Genomic DNA, 14130 nt, shown 5'->3' on the forward strand with positions numbered 1-14130 from the left:
TGAAGCATTTACTATATTAAGAGTAAATCCCTTATGAGCTGGGGAGATGACTCAGCAGGTAGAGCTCTTACAAATATGAAAAACTGAGTTTGAGTACCCGGAATTCATGGAAAAGCTGGGCGCAGTGTCAGACATTTGTAATCACAGCGCTCCTATGGTGAGAAGAGAGATAGAGGGGCAGGTAGGAGGGTTCTGGAAGCTTGCAGGTCGTCTACTCTGGATGGCATACATGACAGTACACAACAGAGACCCCCATCTCAAGCAATATGGGTGGCAAGTACCAGCACCTGAAACTGTTCTCTGAACTCCATATACACCAGGACATGTGTGTGCACACTCTTACATGCGCATCACATGCACACAGAAATAGATTTCTTTTCTTTTGAGACAGGGTTTCTCTGTGTAGCCTTGGCTGTCCTGGACTTCCTTTGTAGTCCAGACTGGCCCTGAACTCACAGAGATCTGCCTGCCTCTGCCTCTGCTTCCCTAAGTGCTAGGATTACAGCCACGCGCCACTGTAATGCGGCATAGGTTAATAACGTACAAGTTCACCTCTGAGATTTCACACTTTAAGATAAATGATCTCAGCACCTTGGCTCTAAGACAAATCCTAAAACAACACATGAGTGACATACAAGGGTGACATCTCATACAGAACGCAAAGTGGAAAGTGGGAGCACAAATATGAATACCCATGGCCACACCAAATCTAGTGACAGCAGGGGCATGTGGAGGAAAGAGAAGACTGTCCCGTCTCCTTTGCTTCTCCACTACAGAGAACGAGGGCTGGAAATTGTATACACTGCTCAGGCAAAGGGCAAGAACTAGAAAATCGAGTGGGAATCAGCCTACAAGTAGGATGACAAGACCAGGGCATTTTATTGCTTCTTGAAGTCAAGAAAGAAACAAAATTATATACAGAAAATGAAATGTGTAAACACTGTTACCACTTACCTAAAGGATAACATTGACCTTCAGAAAGAAACAGCAGCCAGTTTAACCTACCTTCTGGGACCCCAGGGAGAAAATCTGGCACCCAGTGAAAGTGATTTTTTTTTCCAGACAGACCTTACACCTCTCCCTCTGAAACACACAGGTCAACAGATACCTAGCTCTTGTCTACTATTCTAGAACAATCCCTACTCCACTATAGTGCATGCTTATTGCACAAAATGGTTCATTTCTATGATACTTTCAGACACAGGTATGTAAGAGCCTACTCAGATTCACCCCCACATTGCTGCCTCCGGCACCTTGTTTCTACTCCACGGTGCTCTCCACGGTGATGCGCGCTCCACTACAACAGACGAGAAGGCAGCCGCACTGGGATGAGGGTGAACAGCCAGCTAGGCTCAATAACTGAGCCTCATTGACCCAACCACACACATGATTCAACTGAAATTGTATCATAGCTACGCAAGCATCCTTACAAACATCCTGTTTTCATGTTAAGAATGCTAAGTGCCAGGGCCAGAGAGGTGGCTCAGGGGTTAAGAGCACTGGCTGTTCTTCCACAGGATCTAGGTTCAGTTTTCAGTACAACACAAGGTGGGTGACAACTATCTGTAACTCCAGCTCCAGGGGACCTGATGTGCTCTTCTGTCCTGTACAGGCACTGTACAAGGTCCATACATGTAGGCCAAAATAAATACATAAATACAAACTTTGGCAGCCTCAAAACAGTGCAAAAGTAGAGAGAACAAGCTATTTGGTTTAACATTTAAAGAAGGAAAACATAAACTGAAGTAGGTTATCTGAACAGAATAGTAAACAGGGAAACGCAATCTTTAGGGGACTTTCACTCTATTTCTACCATGACCCGGGGAGTTGGTGGCACAATGGGCTTAGATCCGACAGTATCTGACTTTCAGAAAGCACTGAGCCAGTTCCCGAGTCTGGCATCACAAGGACCATGGGGCCCTGTGTCAGCATCTGTGCTCTGTAGCCTTCCAGCTTTGCACTTTGAGACTGGACCATGAAGCAGTGTGATTTTCCAGCCATACTTCTCACTGCTCGGCAAGTAAACACTGTCAGGCGACAGACTTCCTACTAGGTGTTCAGTTAGCGTCTGACATCTCAAATGAAATCTCTGATAAAATCCAAATCAGGTCCCTAACCCTGTAAGGTGGGTACGGAAGCTCAGACATGTGGCTTGGCTTCTATCTCCTTAATGAATGACGAGACATCTTCTGTTTCTAATATAAATGTTCACACAAGATAAAATTAGGATCTTTGCTAAGTTTTTTTAAGAGCATTGAAATAGTGGGAAGTGGTAAGATATGAAAATCATGACTTAACATCCTCAATTCCCACATCTTCAACTCAAATAATTTTAATATTTAAAAAAATCTTATTTAGATTATTCTCAATTATGTTTAAGTGTACGTGTCTACACACGGGTATAAGCATGGGAGAACAGATGCCCAAGAAAGACAGAGACATCAGATCTCTGGAGCTGTAGTTATACACAGTGGTAAGGACCATGTGGATTTGGAGATCTAAACAGTCGTCCCCTGAAACAGCAGCAAGTGCTCTTGATCACTGAGCAATCTCTCCAGCCACCAATTTTGATTTTCTAAAAATCCTTAGAGTCAAACACGTTACTGAAAATTTATATATAAAGTATTAATTAATAAGAAAATATATCAGAATAAGAACAATGAAATGTAGAGTATATAGTAGCCCTAAGAACAGTGGAAATTTATTAGATAATGTTATAAAAGATATTACCATGAAAAAGTACTAGGTATGTCCACACAAATGGCATAGATAAAAATGCTAAGAAGACAGCATGAAGGACAAAAACGGATAATAATATATTCAAGAAACTAGATTAAATCATTATAGCATGTCTAGAAAATTAAAATAAGCTAGTTTACATGAGCAGCAATCCTGAGTAAAACACACTAAATACATTCAACTGAAGAATTAAAAATGGATCCAAACTACAGAATATAATCACCACCATTAGAAAAATAAAAGATCTATCATGTGAGTTGATGGAATAGTAACTTCATTTTTTAATGAGCTGAAAACTCTGCTGTCACAAATGTCATTGCAAGGATAGCATTCTCTTCAGAGTTAGGTAGGTTTCCCCATCCTGTTCCACCCAATATCACTAGCCGACGACGTCACCTGACCCTCTGCTCCTCTGCCCACAGGTTAGCACCCTGTTCTGTAAAGACATGCTCTTTCTTACCCCAGTTGCTATTTCCTTGCAGAACACAAGACAGATGTGGCCTCACCTTACACGAAGGCTCCAGCTGCAGACCAGGGCAGGACAGCAGCCCGGGCTGGTGGGGGCTGGATGATCTCTGCTCTATGCTTCTGTGTCTGTGTGTCTCAGAGGCCGCTGACAGTGTAGGCTCAGCTCTGACAAGCTGCACATCGTCACCACCGTTGAGGATAATCCTTGCCCTTTCTCCTGTCTCATGCCTTTCCAAGGTGCCTGGAAAAGGAAAATCAGGGCACAAAATAAATGTAAGCAAAACACACACCACAACAGAATACAGAGACCTCACATGACACTTCCACAGAAAGGCCTTGGCTCTTTAAGCTGTCACTCCTGCCTTCTTACAACAGAAAGAGCCAGCCTCAGAGCTCGGTCTAGGTAGTTTAAATGTTGTCATCAACTATGAAACAGTGGACTTGAAAGTGCACCCCCCACCCAGAGCCTTTTTATCCACTAGAACCGACAGTCCATCTGCGAGTCTCCATAACTAAAATCCCTCTTATTATCCAGTGTGAAAGTGATCAATTAGGAACAACCATGGACTACCTTTGTGTTGTCTCCTAATGTCCCAGCTCACAGACAACAGAGATTCTGAAGTGGCCGTCTGGGGCTCCCAGGTTTGCAGTGTTTCTACTGGTGATGTATAACTTACTTAAATGATTAGGGTTGCCGAGGACGCAGGGCTTAGAGCGCATCTGCCCTCACGCAGAGCTCCCCAGATTTTGCTGTTTTTATTGCTGGAGTTTGTTACCATCAGAGCCTTTCTGTTTTATTTCTTATGTTGTTAGAACTGGAATTAATCTCCTCTGCCCTCTGACATCTGACCAGCTCCAGAAGTGGTGCTGACAAGTCCAATTTAAGTTTAAAAGGAACAAGTATGGGAATTGGAGAGATGGTTCATCAGTTAAGAGCACTGGCTGTTCTTGCAGAGAGCTGTGGTTGGGTTTTCAAGCTCATAACTCCCTGTAACTCCAGCTCCAGGGGATCCAGTGCCCTTTTCTGACCTCTGTGGGCACTGCACTCATGCAGTATACACACGTATAGACACACATACGCACGTGTAATTAAAATAAATCTGTGTAGTTTGTTGGTTGATTTTGGGGCTATAGATGTTTATTTTCATTGGGAGTTGTTTTTACATTTTTGCTCTTATTTAGAGAAAAAAACAAGTTTTGACTCAGGGATGCCTCTCTTTTCTTTTATCTTTCTTTCTTAGGTTTGGAGATAGGGGTTGAAAAGAAAGAAGAAGGAATATAGAAATGCATGGGGACGGTAGGACAAAAAGTAGATTAGTGAGTCTACTCCTCAACTTAATGCCTTAACTGTTACTTACAAGGTGTTTGTATATTGATGCAAAATACGTTTAATTTTGATACATTGGTATGAATTCAAATTTAATATAATTCTTCACACTTATTATATATAATTCTATTCTAATATGAGGTATTGTATACATACAACTCAATTATAACACAAGGTTTACTTCCAATACTTTGAAAGTGCTATTGCAGGCTGTTTAGGATAAGTAAGTTATACAAATCAATTGTTAATTGATCAAACCATGGTCATGCCGATTACCAGTCTACTTTTATCACAAGAATATACATGCTGGGTGTAACAAATAGATATGATTTGATAGAAAGATAAGGTAAAATCATTATATACGGTCTTCACAAACTTCAGAGACCTACAGAATATGGCATTTAAAGATGTTTTTATTATTTTAAAGATTCATTGACAATGAGACAGGTTAACTCCTGGCAACACCCAGGTTACCTCAAAGAAGATGATGAGCCTCAAAGAACCTCCTTGTGGAGATGGCTTCAAATGTGTCAAACAAGCCACTGGGCAAAATGTTCTCATTTCTACCACAGACCGAATTCTGTCTAAAAATGGACAAGCTTGGATGTAGGCAGAGTCGATGGCCAAACTCTGCCAAGACAGGGTAAGCAAGTCCTCAATAGTTCCTGCCTCACAAATATGTTTGTCCAATATATTGGGACAGAAGGCTGAAGATGATGCTGCAACATTATAGAGAGTTTTGGGTGACTGTTTCAGGCAGCAAACTGTCTCTGTCATCTTCTCATTTTGGAAGCTGCTAACCTGCACTCCCTGTATACTCAGCTAATTAATTTTATTCCTTTTCAAGTCTCTGATGGGTTTGAAGACCAGATAGTTTAGTTTTACAATTAAACCTAGTTGTTTAGGGGTTAAGATGTTTTCATGTCTGGATGGAGGCTTTAAGTTGATAATGATGAGATACAGTGAGTATTGATTTACATTCAGAAATTTATACTCACTAAGATATGGAAGATGTTTTCCTCAAGGTTGCCAAATACAAATAGCCAAAACACTAAGAATGTAACATTTATATAATTCCTGATTCTTTCATAGTTCTCCTTGATGTAGGTAGTTTATTGTATATATGTGTAATAATATAAATGTATATGTAAAAAATAAAAAGAAATGTAAAAATAAATAAAATAAATATTTAAGAAAAGAACAAGTAGACTGGTGTGGTGGCATATGCCTGTAATCCCAGGACTCAGGGAGGCAGAGACAAGCAGATTGCTGTGAGTTTGAGGCCAGCCTGGTCTACAGGGAGAGTCTAGTACAGCCAAGGCTATACAGAGAAACCCTGTCTTGAAAAAATTAAATAAATAAAAATGAACAACTATTAAATTTACCAGTGTTGGCCTGGGGTGATGGTCACTATACAAGCATGAGGACTAGAGTTCAGATCCACAGTCCTCATGTAACTGCTGCTAGTAGGCCAAGCAGACCATCTGTAACTCCAGCATTCAAGAGACAGACTTGGGGATCCTCTGCCTAGATTAGCCCACATGGTGAGCTCTGGGTTCAGTGAGACTCTGCCTCAATAAATACAACATAGAACAAGCAAGGAAGACAGAAGACATCATGGCCTTGCCCCCAAATTCATACACATGTAAGTGTGCCCACATATACCAGAAAACTGGCATACATAAACACATAATACACACAAACTCATTATAACACACACACACACACACACACACACACACACACACACGCTGATCAAAGGACCAAAAAGCTTAGTAGAGGGGTACTGCCCGATTGTAAGGACCTGAGTTTGGGGACCCAGAACCCAATAGTAAGTCAGTTATGGTCTTGCAAGTCCATAGCATAGAGATAGGAGGGGCCACTGTTGGCTGTCAGACTAGTCAAAACCCATGCTCCAGGTTCAGAGAGAGAGAGAGACCTTGCCTCAAAGAAGTAAAGTAAAGGGTAATGAGGGAAGACACCTGACAACACATGTAGGCACACTACATTCATACTTGCACATTCATATATAAAAAAAGTACTAGTAATCTTTTATTAAATATAACTCATACCCAACTGAACAAAAAATGATAAGAAAGTTGATAATTAATGCCTTAACACAGATTTTAATTTCTTATTATTCCTTCCCCACCAATGGGGGAAAGTTGTAGTATGTGTTAAAGATAATGCTCATCAATAATAAGAAAAGATCAGCTAAATTAATTATAATAGGAAAGTGGTAGTAACCACTATAGATCGCTCTCCTGATAGGAAGCTTGATGTGAAAACTCTAGTAACAACCATTCAATGCAGTCTTGGTCTCCCTCATCTCACTTGTTAACACCATCACCATTAATTGGTGTTTGGCACTCTAAACTGGTACTGGCCATCAGGCTACAGCAGTAGGAACAATTTCAGTCAGGGGACTCTTGACAATGTCCCCCCATTGTACTCATTTTAAATTTGTAAGTAAATGTCTTGAATATCAACTTCTAAATAAAAGTGTCTTTTGCCACAACAATTGAGATTCTGTCAACAAAAGATGGCAGCAGCAACATCAGGAAAATCTCTCCAGAAAGACAGTAAAACTTTATCAGATCAAAGGCTACATCATCTTCTTGGAAAGTAACTGCATTCCAGAATTTACAACCACAAAATTTATGGTCTTTCTGAGAGATCTCTCTTTTAACTTGGTATCAACATGAATAATCTTCTCCGGAGTTTTCGGTGGCAAGACAGTGTGATATTTAGAAAATATTTTCAGGAAATTTCAAGTCTCTCTAAGTTACCTAGAACTGGCTTTGTACTCCTGGCCTCTTGCCTCAGCCTCTTGAGTAGTTGAGAGTATAGGTGTGCACTACCAGGCTTGGCTTTTGGCAGAGAAATAATTTATTGTGCTTTAATCACGTGACCAGGTGTATATTTTATATATTCATGTATATTTTATATATTCTATGTATTTTATATATTCATGTGTTCCATTCTAAACTTTTTTTTACAAGGCATCTCTTGAATTGCTCGGGCATAACTGTAGTTTACCCACATGTGTGTGTGGCTGTCACCTCCTTATGTGACCTTCTTCTGCTTCTGCACAGATATCTAATCTGTTTCATTTATGGAACCATTCAATGTGACCTGTTTGCAGCATACAGCAAACAAAAATGGCTCCTCCCAGGGTTCGGAGCTCCCTCAAAGGCTCATAACATCAAAAAAGCAAGAGACATTGAAGGCTAATTTACTGCAGTATCTAAAGTACAAACATTCTATTCTACACACAGGTAAATATGCCCCAACCTAATAAAAACAAACATTGGGCATTTGGTTTTGTTGATAATAAATCATATCATGGGAATTAATGCTTTATTTTAAAACTTCTTATCAAATTATTATTGCTTACGTCTCCTAATTGATAAGCCCTTTTAAGTCACTTCTCATCAGAATTCATAGAATTTGGACTACCAGAACATTTTTTAAATTGTTACCGGTATCTAGAGGAAGAGCCTCCCCACAAGGGAGATTGTCAGTGTGTTCTTGTGAATTCGTTCCCTGGGGAAGTTCCTTTACACTCTACTTTATTATGGGGTGTTTAGGCTTCAACCTCCCTTCCAAATTCCCAATTCTATATAGGAGAGAAAAGGCTAAGTGGGGAGAGGGGGCCCCTTTACTTTTCCCAGTTACTTAAGGTCAATTAGGTTCTTTTGGGCTATACTCATCTTTTCCAACAGCAGATAGAGCTAGCAGTCTCCTCTAAGCCACTGCTCCATGAAGTGTTTCCTCTCTGTCTCCTCCAAATCATGATACTGTCTGTCTCGGGTCTCTTTAAACTGCTATACCCTACATGCCAACGCCACAGGCCACTGCCTCATGCTTTGCAACCTGCTCTCTCTGAGCTCTTATCTATAGCCTCAGAGCTGTAGACCACGGCCCTCTCTGTGCTGCACAAGGAAGGCCTTTACCCGCTGGCAAAACCCACCCCCCCCTCACGAGATAATTAACAGGTATGAACAAGCTAAAGCTCAAACTAAAATCCCACACTGGGGATTAGAACAAAAACAAAATTGCATAACACAGCTGAGTTTATAAAGAAAACAAAACTTCCATTACATGGATGTGTAAACAAACCTACCCTCCTTCTCCTAAGAAACCAGTAACAAACCAAAGTACCATTCCACCGAAGTTCAGCTGGGGACAGCAGTGAGTATGTTAGGTCTGCTTACAGAGCAGTGATGGGGGTTTCTAGGAAAGGCGTGTGGGCAACGTTAACAGACGCACTTGGAGATTTGCACGCAGCGTGGAGGATGGATGGCTTCCCCACGTCCCACAGTCCTCCTAATTTAACTTTCCAAGGCCTCTATACTGTAGTACCTACCCTAGACTCAAGGCTGGGTGCAATTAGGGCTACATTGCACATAAATGTCTGGGAAGTGTGGCTAGAAACTCGCCCCCCCCACACACAAACAGTCCAACAGCCGCCCAAATCCTTCCTTCTGTGATGGGAACGCCTACAACAGCTCACAGACTTGATCACTGATGGATGCTCTCAGGAAGATGGGCGATGCTCGGAAGGGAAGACAATGTGCCACAACAGTAGCTGCAATGACTCTAACGGTTGCCTTTGTAGCAGACGGAGGTCACTGCTTCCTCATGCCAGAAACTCAACGTTTATAAATCACTTACTTCAACTCCCAACTTCAAGAGAGTTTCTGCTTCACCGTGGAAGCCCAATGGTAAGTCAAACTGATTTACCCTCTACTCACCAAGAGCGGGAAGGGTACAGTCACACTCTTCCCTTATTCAGCTTGGGACATGACGAGAAAATGTACAGAGTGGCATGTGAATAAGATCACACTATCAACTACCATCTCTTTTCCTCCAGGTAGGTATGTGAAAAATATCATGAAATGTATATCATGTAAAAAAAAAAATTGAGGCCAGTCTGGGCTACACAGTGAGTTTCAGAGAAGCCTTCAATACAGAGCTAGACTTTGTTGTGTCATAAAACCAAGCCAAAACAACCCACAACTTCATCATATAAAACGTTTTAAAAAATATTTTTCAGTAAAATCACGCATTGTTACTTTATATTGTATTGATATGAGTTTTGCCGTAATTTCTTTTCAACTTAAGCTATTCTATGTAACTCATGGCATTAAAAAGCTATTACAGTTTGGATTTTCATATTAAGGATGTTCAAATGATACAGATATGTGAAAGACTTATGGTACCAAGAATTTTGAGAAAGACATCCTCAGCTTGTGGTATATCAGAGGAAAAAAATTTACAAGAAAAGAACACTCAGAACAATGATCATAAAGGATCTACGGTAAGGGACCTACTGTAAGGGACCTACTGTAAGGGACCTACTGTAAGGAATCCAGAATTACATTTTCTCCCAAAAAGTCAGTGCACAGGAAGCAAAGGATCAACTGAGATAGTCAAAGACCCCGGTTCCTCTTGGCAAATCCTTGTACCCATTCAGACAGTATTTGCACTGTCACATGCTGCTTTTCACTTGTTGACTCAGCCCACCAGGTGATAACATCCCTAGTCAACATACTGTTAAAGCCAGAGCCCCCTTTATCACCACAGGTGGCTCCTGGGTCCCATTGACACACCTCCTCCCTAGCCTCTGAGTCTAACATCAGGGTCAGCCCACTATGGGACAGAGAACCCTCTAGCTCCTGCTAGAGGCTACTGTGTGCTCATGTTCCCAAATACTGGCTTTATTCTTGAAGGCTACAAGGTCTAGTAATCCCTTTTTTGTTACTGTGATAAAACATCATAAGTAATGCAACTTAAGGAAAAAAAGAGTTTATTTTGGCTTATGTTTTCGGAGAGATGGTAGATAATAGATAGATAAGAGGTAAGAGGGAATAGAGCAGTGGTAGGGTGGTTGGAGCAGCAAGCCACGAGCTCATGTTTTGAAACAAAAAACCTTAAAGAGAGGCAGAGTCCTTGGAATGGCAGGACACCTTAAACCCTCAACACCTGTACCCAGTGAGGTTCTTCCTACAGCAAGGCTGCACCTCCTACATCTACCCAAGAAACATTACCAACTGAGGGCCAACTGTTCAAACACATGAGCCCATGAAGGATATTTTTCACTCAAACCTCCACACATAGTTACTGTGGATTTTTGAGCCTCATTTTCTTTGGTTGTATCATGGGGATAATAATTCTCACCCCCACAGAGTTATTAAGCAGCCTAAATAGTATAGGCATTTGACTCACGTTCTTGACTTTGAGACAAGAAAGGACATCATCATCTATAAAGTTCACACCTAAAAACCACACAACTATATCTTGCAATATTAAGTACATTTACAATTTTGTGTTTGGAGCCACAACCAACCAGTGGGCTCTGGGCCACACATCTTGGGTTTCTAACCTCTAGAACCGAGTGAGCTTGAGCAATGATGACACTCTGTCGTGTGACAGCCGCGTACACTCAGCTGATCAGGAGCTGTACAGCAAACAAATTCACCTCTCTGTTCTGGAAAGCTTCTTACATTCAAACCAAGCTAATCAGTTGTTTGGGGTACCACCATTGTCCTGCACCCCAGAGGTGGCCTCATCAGATCACCTTTCCTCCCAGGTTATATATAATCAAACTCATAGCACAATGGTATGTTTGGCTTTTTTTTTTTAAATACCGAATTTTTATGTAGCTTAGCATAGATTTGAACTCACTATGTAGGCAAGGATGGCCTTGAACTCCTGGTCCTTATGCTTGTGCTTCGCAGGTGTTGTGATTTATGGACATGCACTGTACCACTACGTCCAGTTGATGTGGGGCTAGGGAGGGATGAAACCCAGGGCTCTAAATACAGTAGGCAAACACTCTACCAACTTAGCAACACGTCCACAGTCCCTTGGCTCGCTTTTTAAATCCTCCTCAGTCCAGCAGAGCAGGGTCCTGTATAAACTACAGGTTGGATGTCACCCTTAATGGATTATGTGCTAGCAGCAATCTGGGTGATGAGGGATTTTCTACTTGGGATTGAATCCAGCCCATTCATCTACAGGTTCTATTCTCAGCACAGTGTGTCCCACAGACACACACTTGCCTTTTCTCTTATATTTCCATTTAGTTTCCTTGAAAACAAGTGCACCATTACCTTGCAGGCTCCAGCTCCTCTTTTAGGTATATCTTAACAACTCCAGCTGCTCAGACAGGCCTTCCTGAAGCAGCTTCCTCTCCTACCTGGCCTCATTTTCAACTTCAGCACCCTCAGAGCACATACATTCCAAATTGGTGCATTACAATCCTTCGCTTCCTCACTAGATTGTGGGCCCTGGCTAATGAGTGTGAACTATATTCTCTGAGTGTGGAGCCAAGCAGGGGTCAATAAATGCTCACTGAATGGATAGATTAAAGTTTACTCTTTCCCTGCAGGCAGAGCAAGAGGGCAGCTAGAGAACATCAGAGAATGTTGGGTCTCACTGCATAGGCATTAACTCTCACTGTGCTTATTATAAGCCTATATCCAGGGCTTAAGGGAGCCAGGGGCTCTGACAGGTGACTTTCAGAACCCATGCTAGATGCTGGTAGAGCTCACGGCTATACTGCCTGGTTATTCGCAACGCCCAAAGACAGGCAGGAGTCAGTCTCTGAATGCCTAAAATCTGTGTTAATGTGGCCTGTGTGAACTCTCCCACTCTCCCATGAGCCCAAGGGCAGGATATTCTAGTCAAAGGGGAAAAAGTTAGAAAATGCTTAGACAGAGGCAAGGAGAGTGAAGCAGAGAAGGCTGGTGGAGAATAGGAAGGCTTTCAACTTTCCAGCTGTTTCTCATCCCATCCGAAGGACCAGTGCGCCTGCCATCCTGGTGGCAAAACCCTCCTTCTGAGAACACTGCCACTCCCTGCCTCTTGTTCTCTATTTAATGGGTGTTAATAATGGAGGTTCAGAGACAGACCTGGCCAGGTTAAAGGTCAGCCATTTGCATATGCAGCCTAGCGATTTCCAGGTAGAGACCAGAGCAGAAAGACGGAAACTTAAACAGTCCTATAATGAGCTGAGGTTAAATTCCAGTGACAGACTTGGAGCCTAAGGGACTTGGGATCATCTGAAGCCAGGACAGACCATTGAGTCTTTCTGTATATAAAGAAGAGAGGACGATTCCCACCCAGCCTTCTGTGAAGTACTTATGTCCCTAAAATAGATAAGCACAAAGACATTAGGGCTGTTGATATTTACAGGTGACCTACTGTACTGCTTCCTGTTGGTCTCATTTTTAAATAGAGAAAATGATCTTTATGATGCATGTTGGAGAACTGACAAGTGTCAGGCTCTCTTCAAACAAGAAAGGAGACAGGACAGGACTTCCGCCAAGGTAGAGGAGCAGGGCAGAGAGTTTAGGGAACACAGAACATGCAGCAGTGTGGTACTCCTGAATACACAAGGATCAGGAAGGAACTGCATAGCCGGATACCGGAACTCCCTTCCCAGGAGCCGGAAGTTCTCACCATTTGTCTTTCTGTTAATTTCCAGTAAATTAAAACACATTTGGTCTTCTATTAAATATATTCTAAAGTACCACTGATACCTGCTTCCTAGAATCATAACCTACTATCAACAAATAAATTGTTTAAATTTCCCACCTATATTTAAATTTCCAGCCAGAAAGCTTTCCTCCTATCAGTTAGTAACTAGGTCTATTAAGGATTAGCACCAAATATGCCCCCTCAAAAGACACATTATTAACCAAAATCACAAACCCTCAAATCTATCTACAGATGACTGAAGTGAAATTTATATTAAAAATATCATTGCAGGCACACAAATTCTCAGAGCCACCAAAAGCTCACCCACTGTGAGCCAACACATTTTCATAAAAAGAGACATGGATTCAACTTAAATATTCTACTCATAGCATTGTGAAAACATAAGACATTAGCTGAATTTGCTAAAAAAAAAAAAAAAGAAGAAAGAAAGAAAGAAAGAAAGAAAGAAACCTGACATTATGCTTAGTAGCAGGCATGTGTTTGCGTGGACAGAGCCTGACAGTAAGAACATGAAAGACTGCACGATAGAGCTAGGACTTGCCTCCCTCCGCAGGATTTTCTCTACCGAACCTGATGTGCTATGGGGCAGTGCTTGGGAATGGTTATATGTGAAAGTGGCTATACCTAGAATAGAACAGATTTTAAAAAGGCAGCTTCATTACCAAACTCGGTAGCCACACTCATGCAATCAGATTCCAGTCAAACAGATGGCTGCCAGAAGCAATCAAATCCCCTGTGTGGAGGAAGCTGCCCTTGGTTGTGTTGTGAGATTTCTCACTTATCTTCAGTTGTGCATGAAGCTCAGTGGCTTGCTCATAGAAGTGTATGGAGATTGACCCAGCGGCGGCCCTTCTAATAAAAGCATTTCACAGTGACTGCATCTTACTCTGCAAAATACGAAACTGATGTGAGCTTGACCAAGGGTAGGCCCTGGAGGCATGGGATTTAGATTTAGCTAACTAGAAAGAAATGGAAGCTTGGGGAAGGAGGATGGATCTGAAAATAGTAAACCAGGCATAAAGGCACCTGCCTCACTCCCAACTATCAGAGAACGGAATAAATCCATCTGGAAAATAGATCTTCAATGA

At 41.8% G+C, this 14130-nt stretch overlaps 1 protein-coding gene across 7 annotated transcripts in view; it reads right to left on the bottom strand.

The window, feature by feature from the left end:
- The window catches only part of WDR72 (WD repeat domain 72), a 177114-nt gene that overhangs the window by 104948 nt on the left and 58036 nt on the right, over nt 1–14130 (bottom strand). For all 7 annotated transcript variants that reach the window (XM_084752887.1, XM_084752885.1, XM_084752884.1 and 4 more), the window contains one exon: nt 3246–3448. In XM_084752887.1, coding sequence (XP_084609013.1) covers nt 3246–3448 — 203 coding nt within the window. The remainder of the gene's footprint in view (nt 1–3245; nt 3449–14130) is intronic.

Source organism: Acomys minous (assembly GCF_964271855.1).
Source record: "Acomys minous genome assembly, chromosome: 13".
Classification (NCBI taxonomy): Eukaryota; Metazoa; Chordata; class Mammalia; order Rodentia; family Muridae; genus Acomys; species Acomys minous.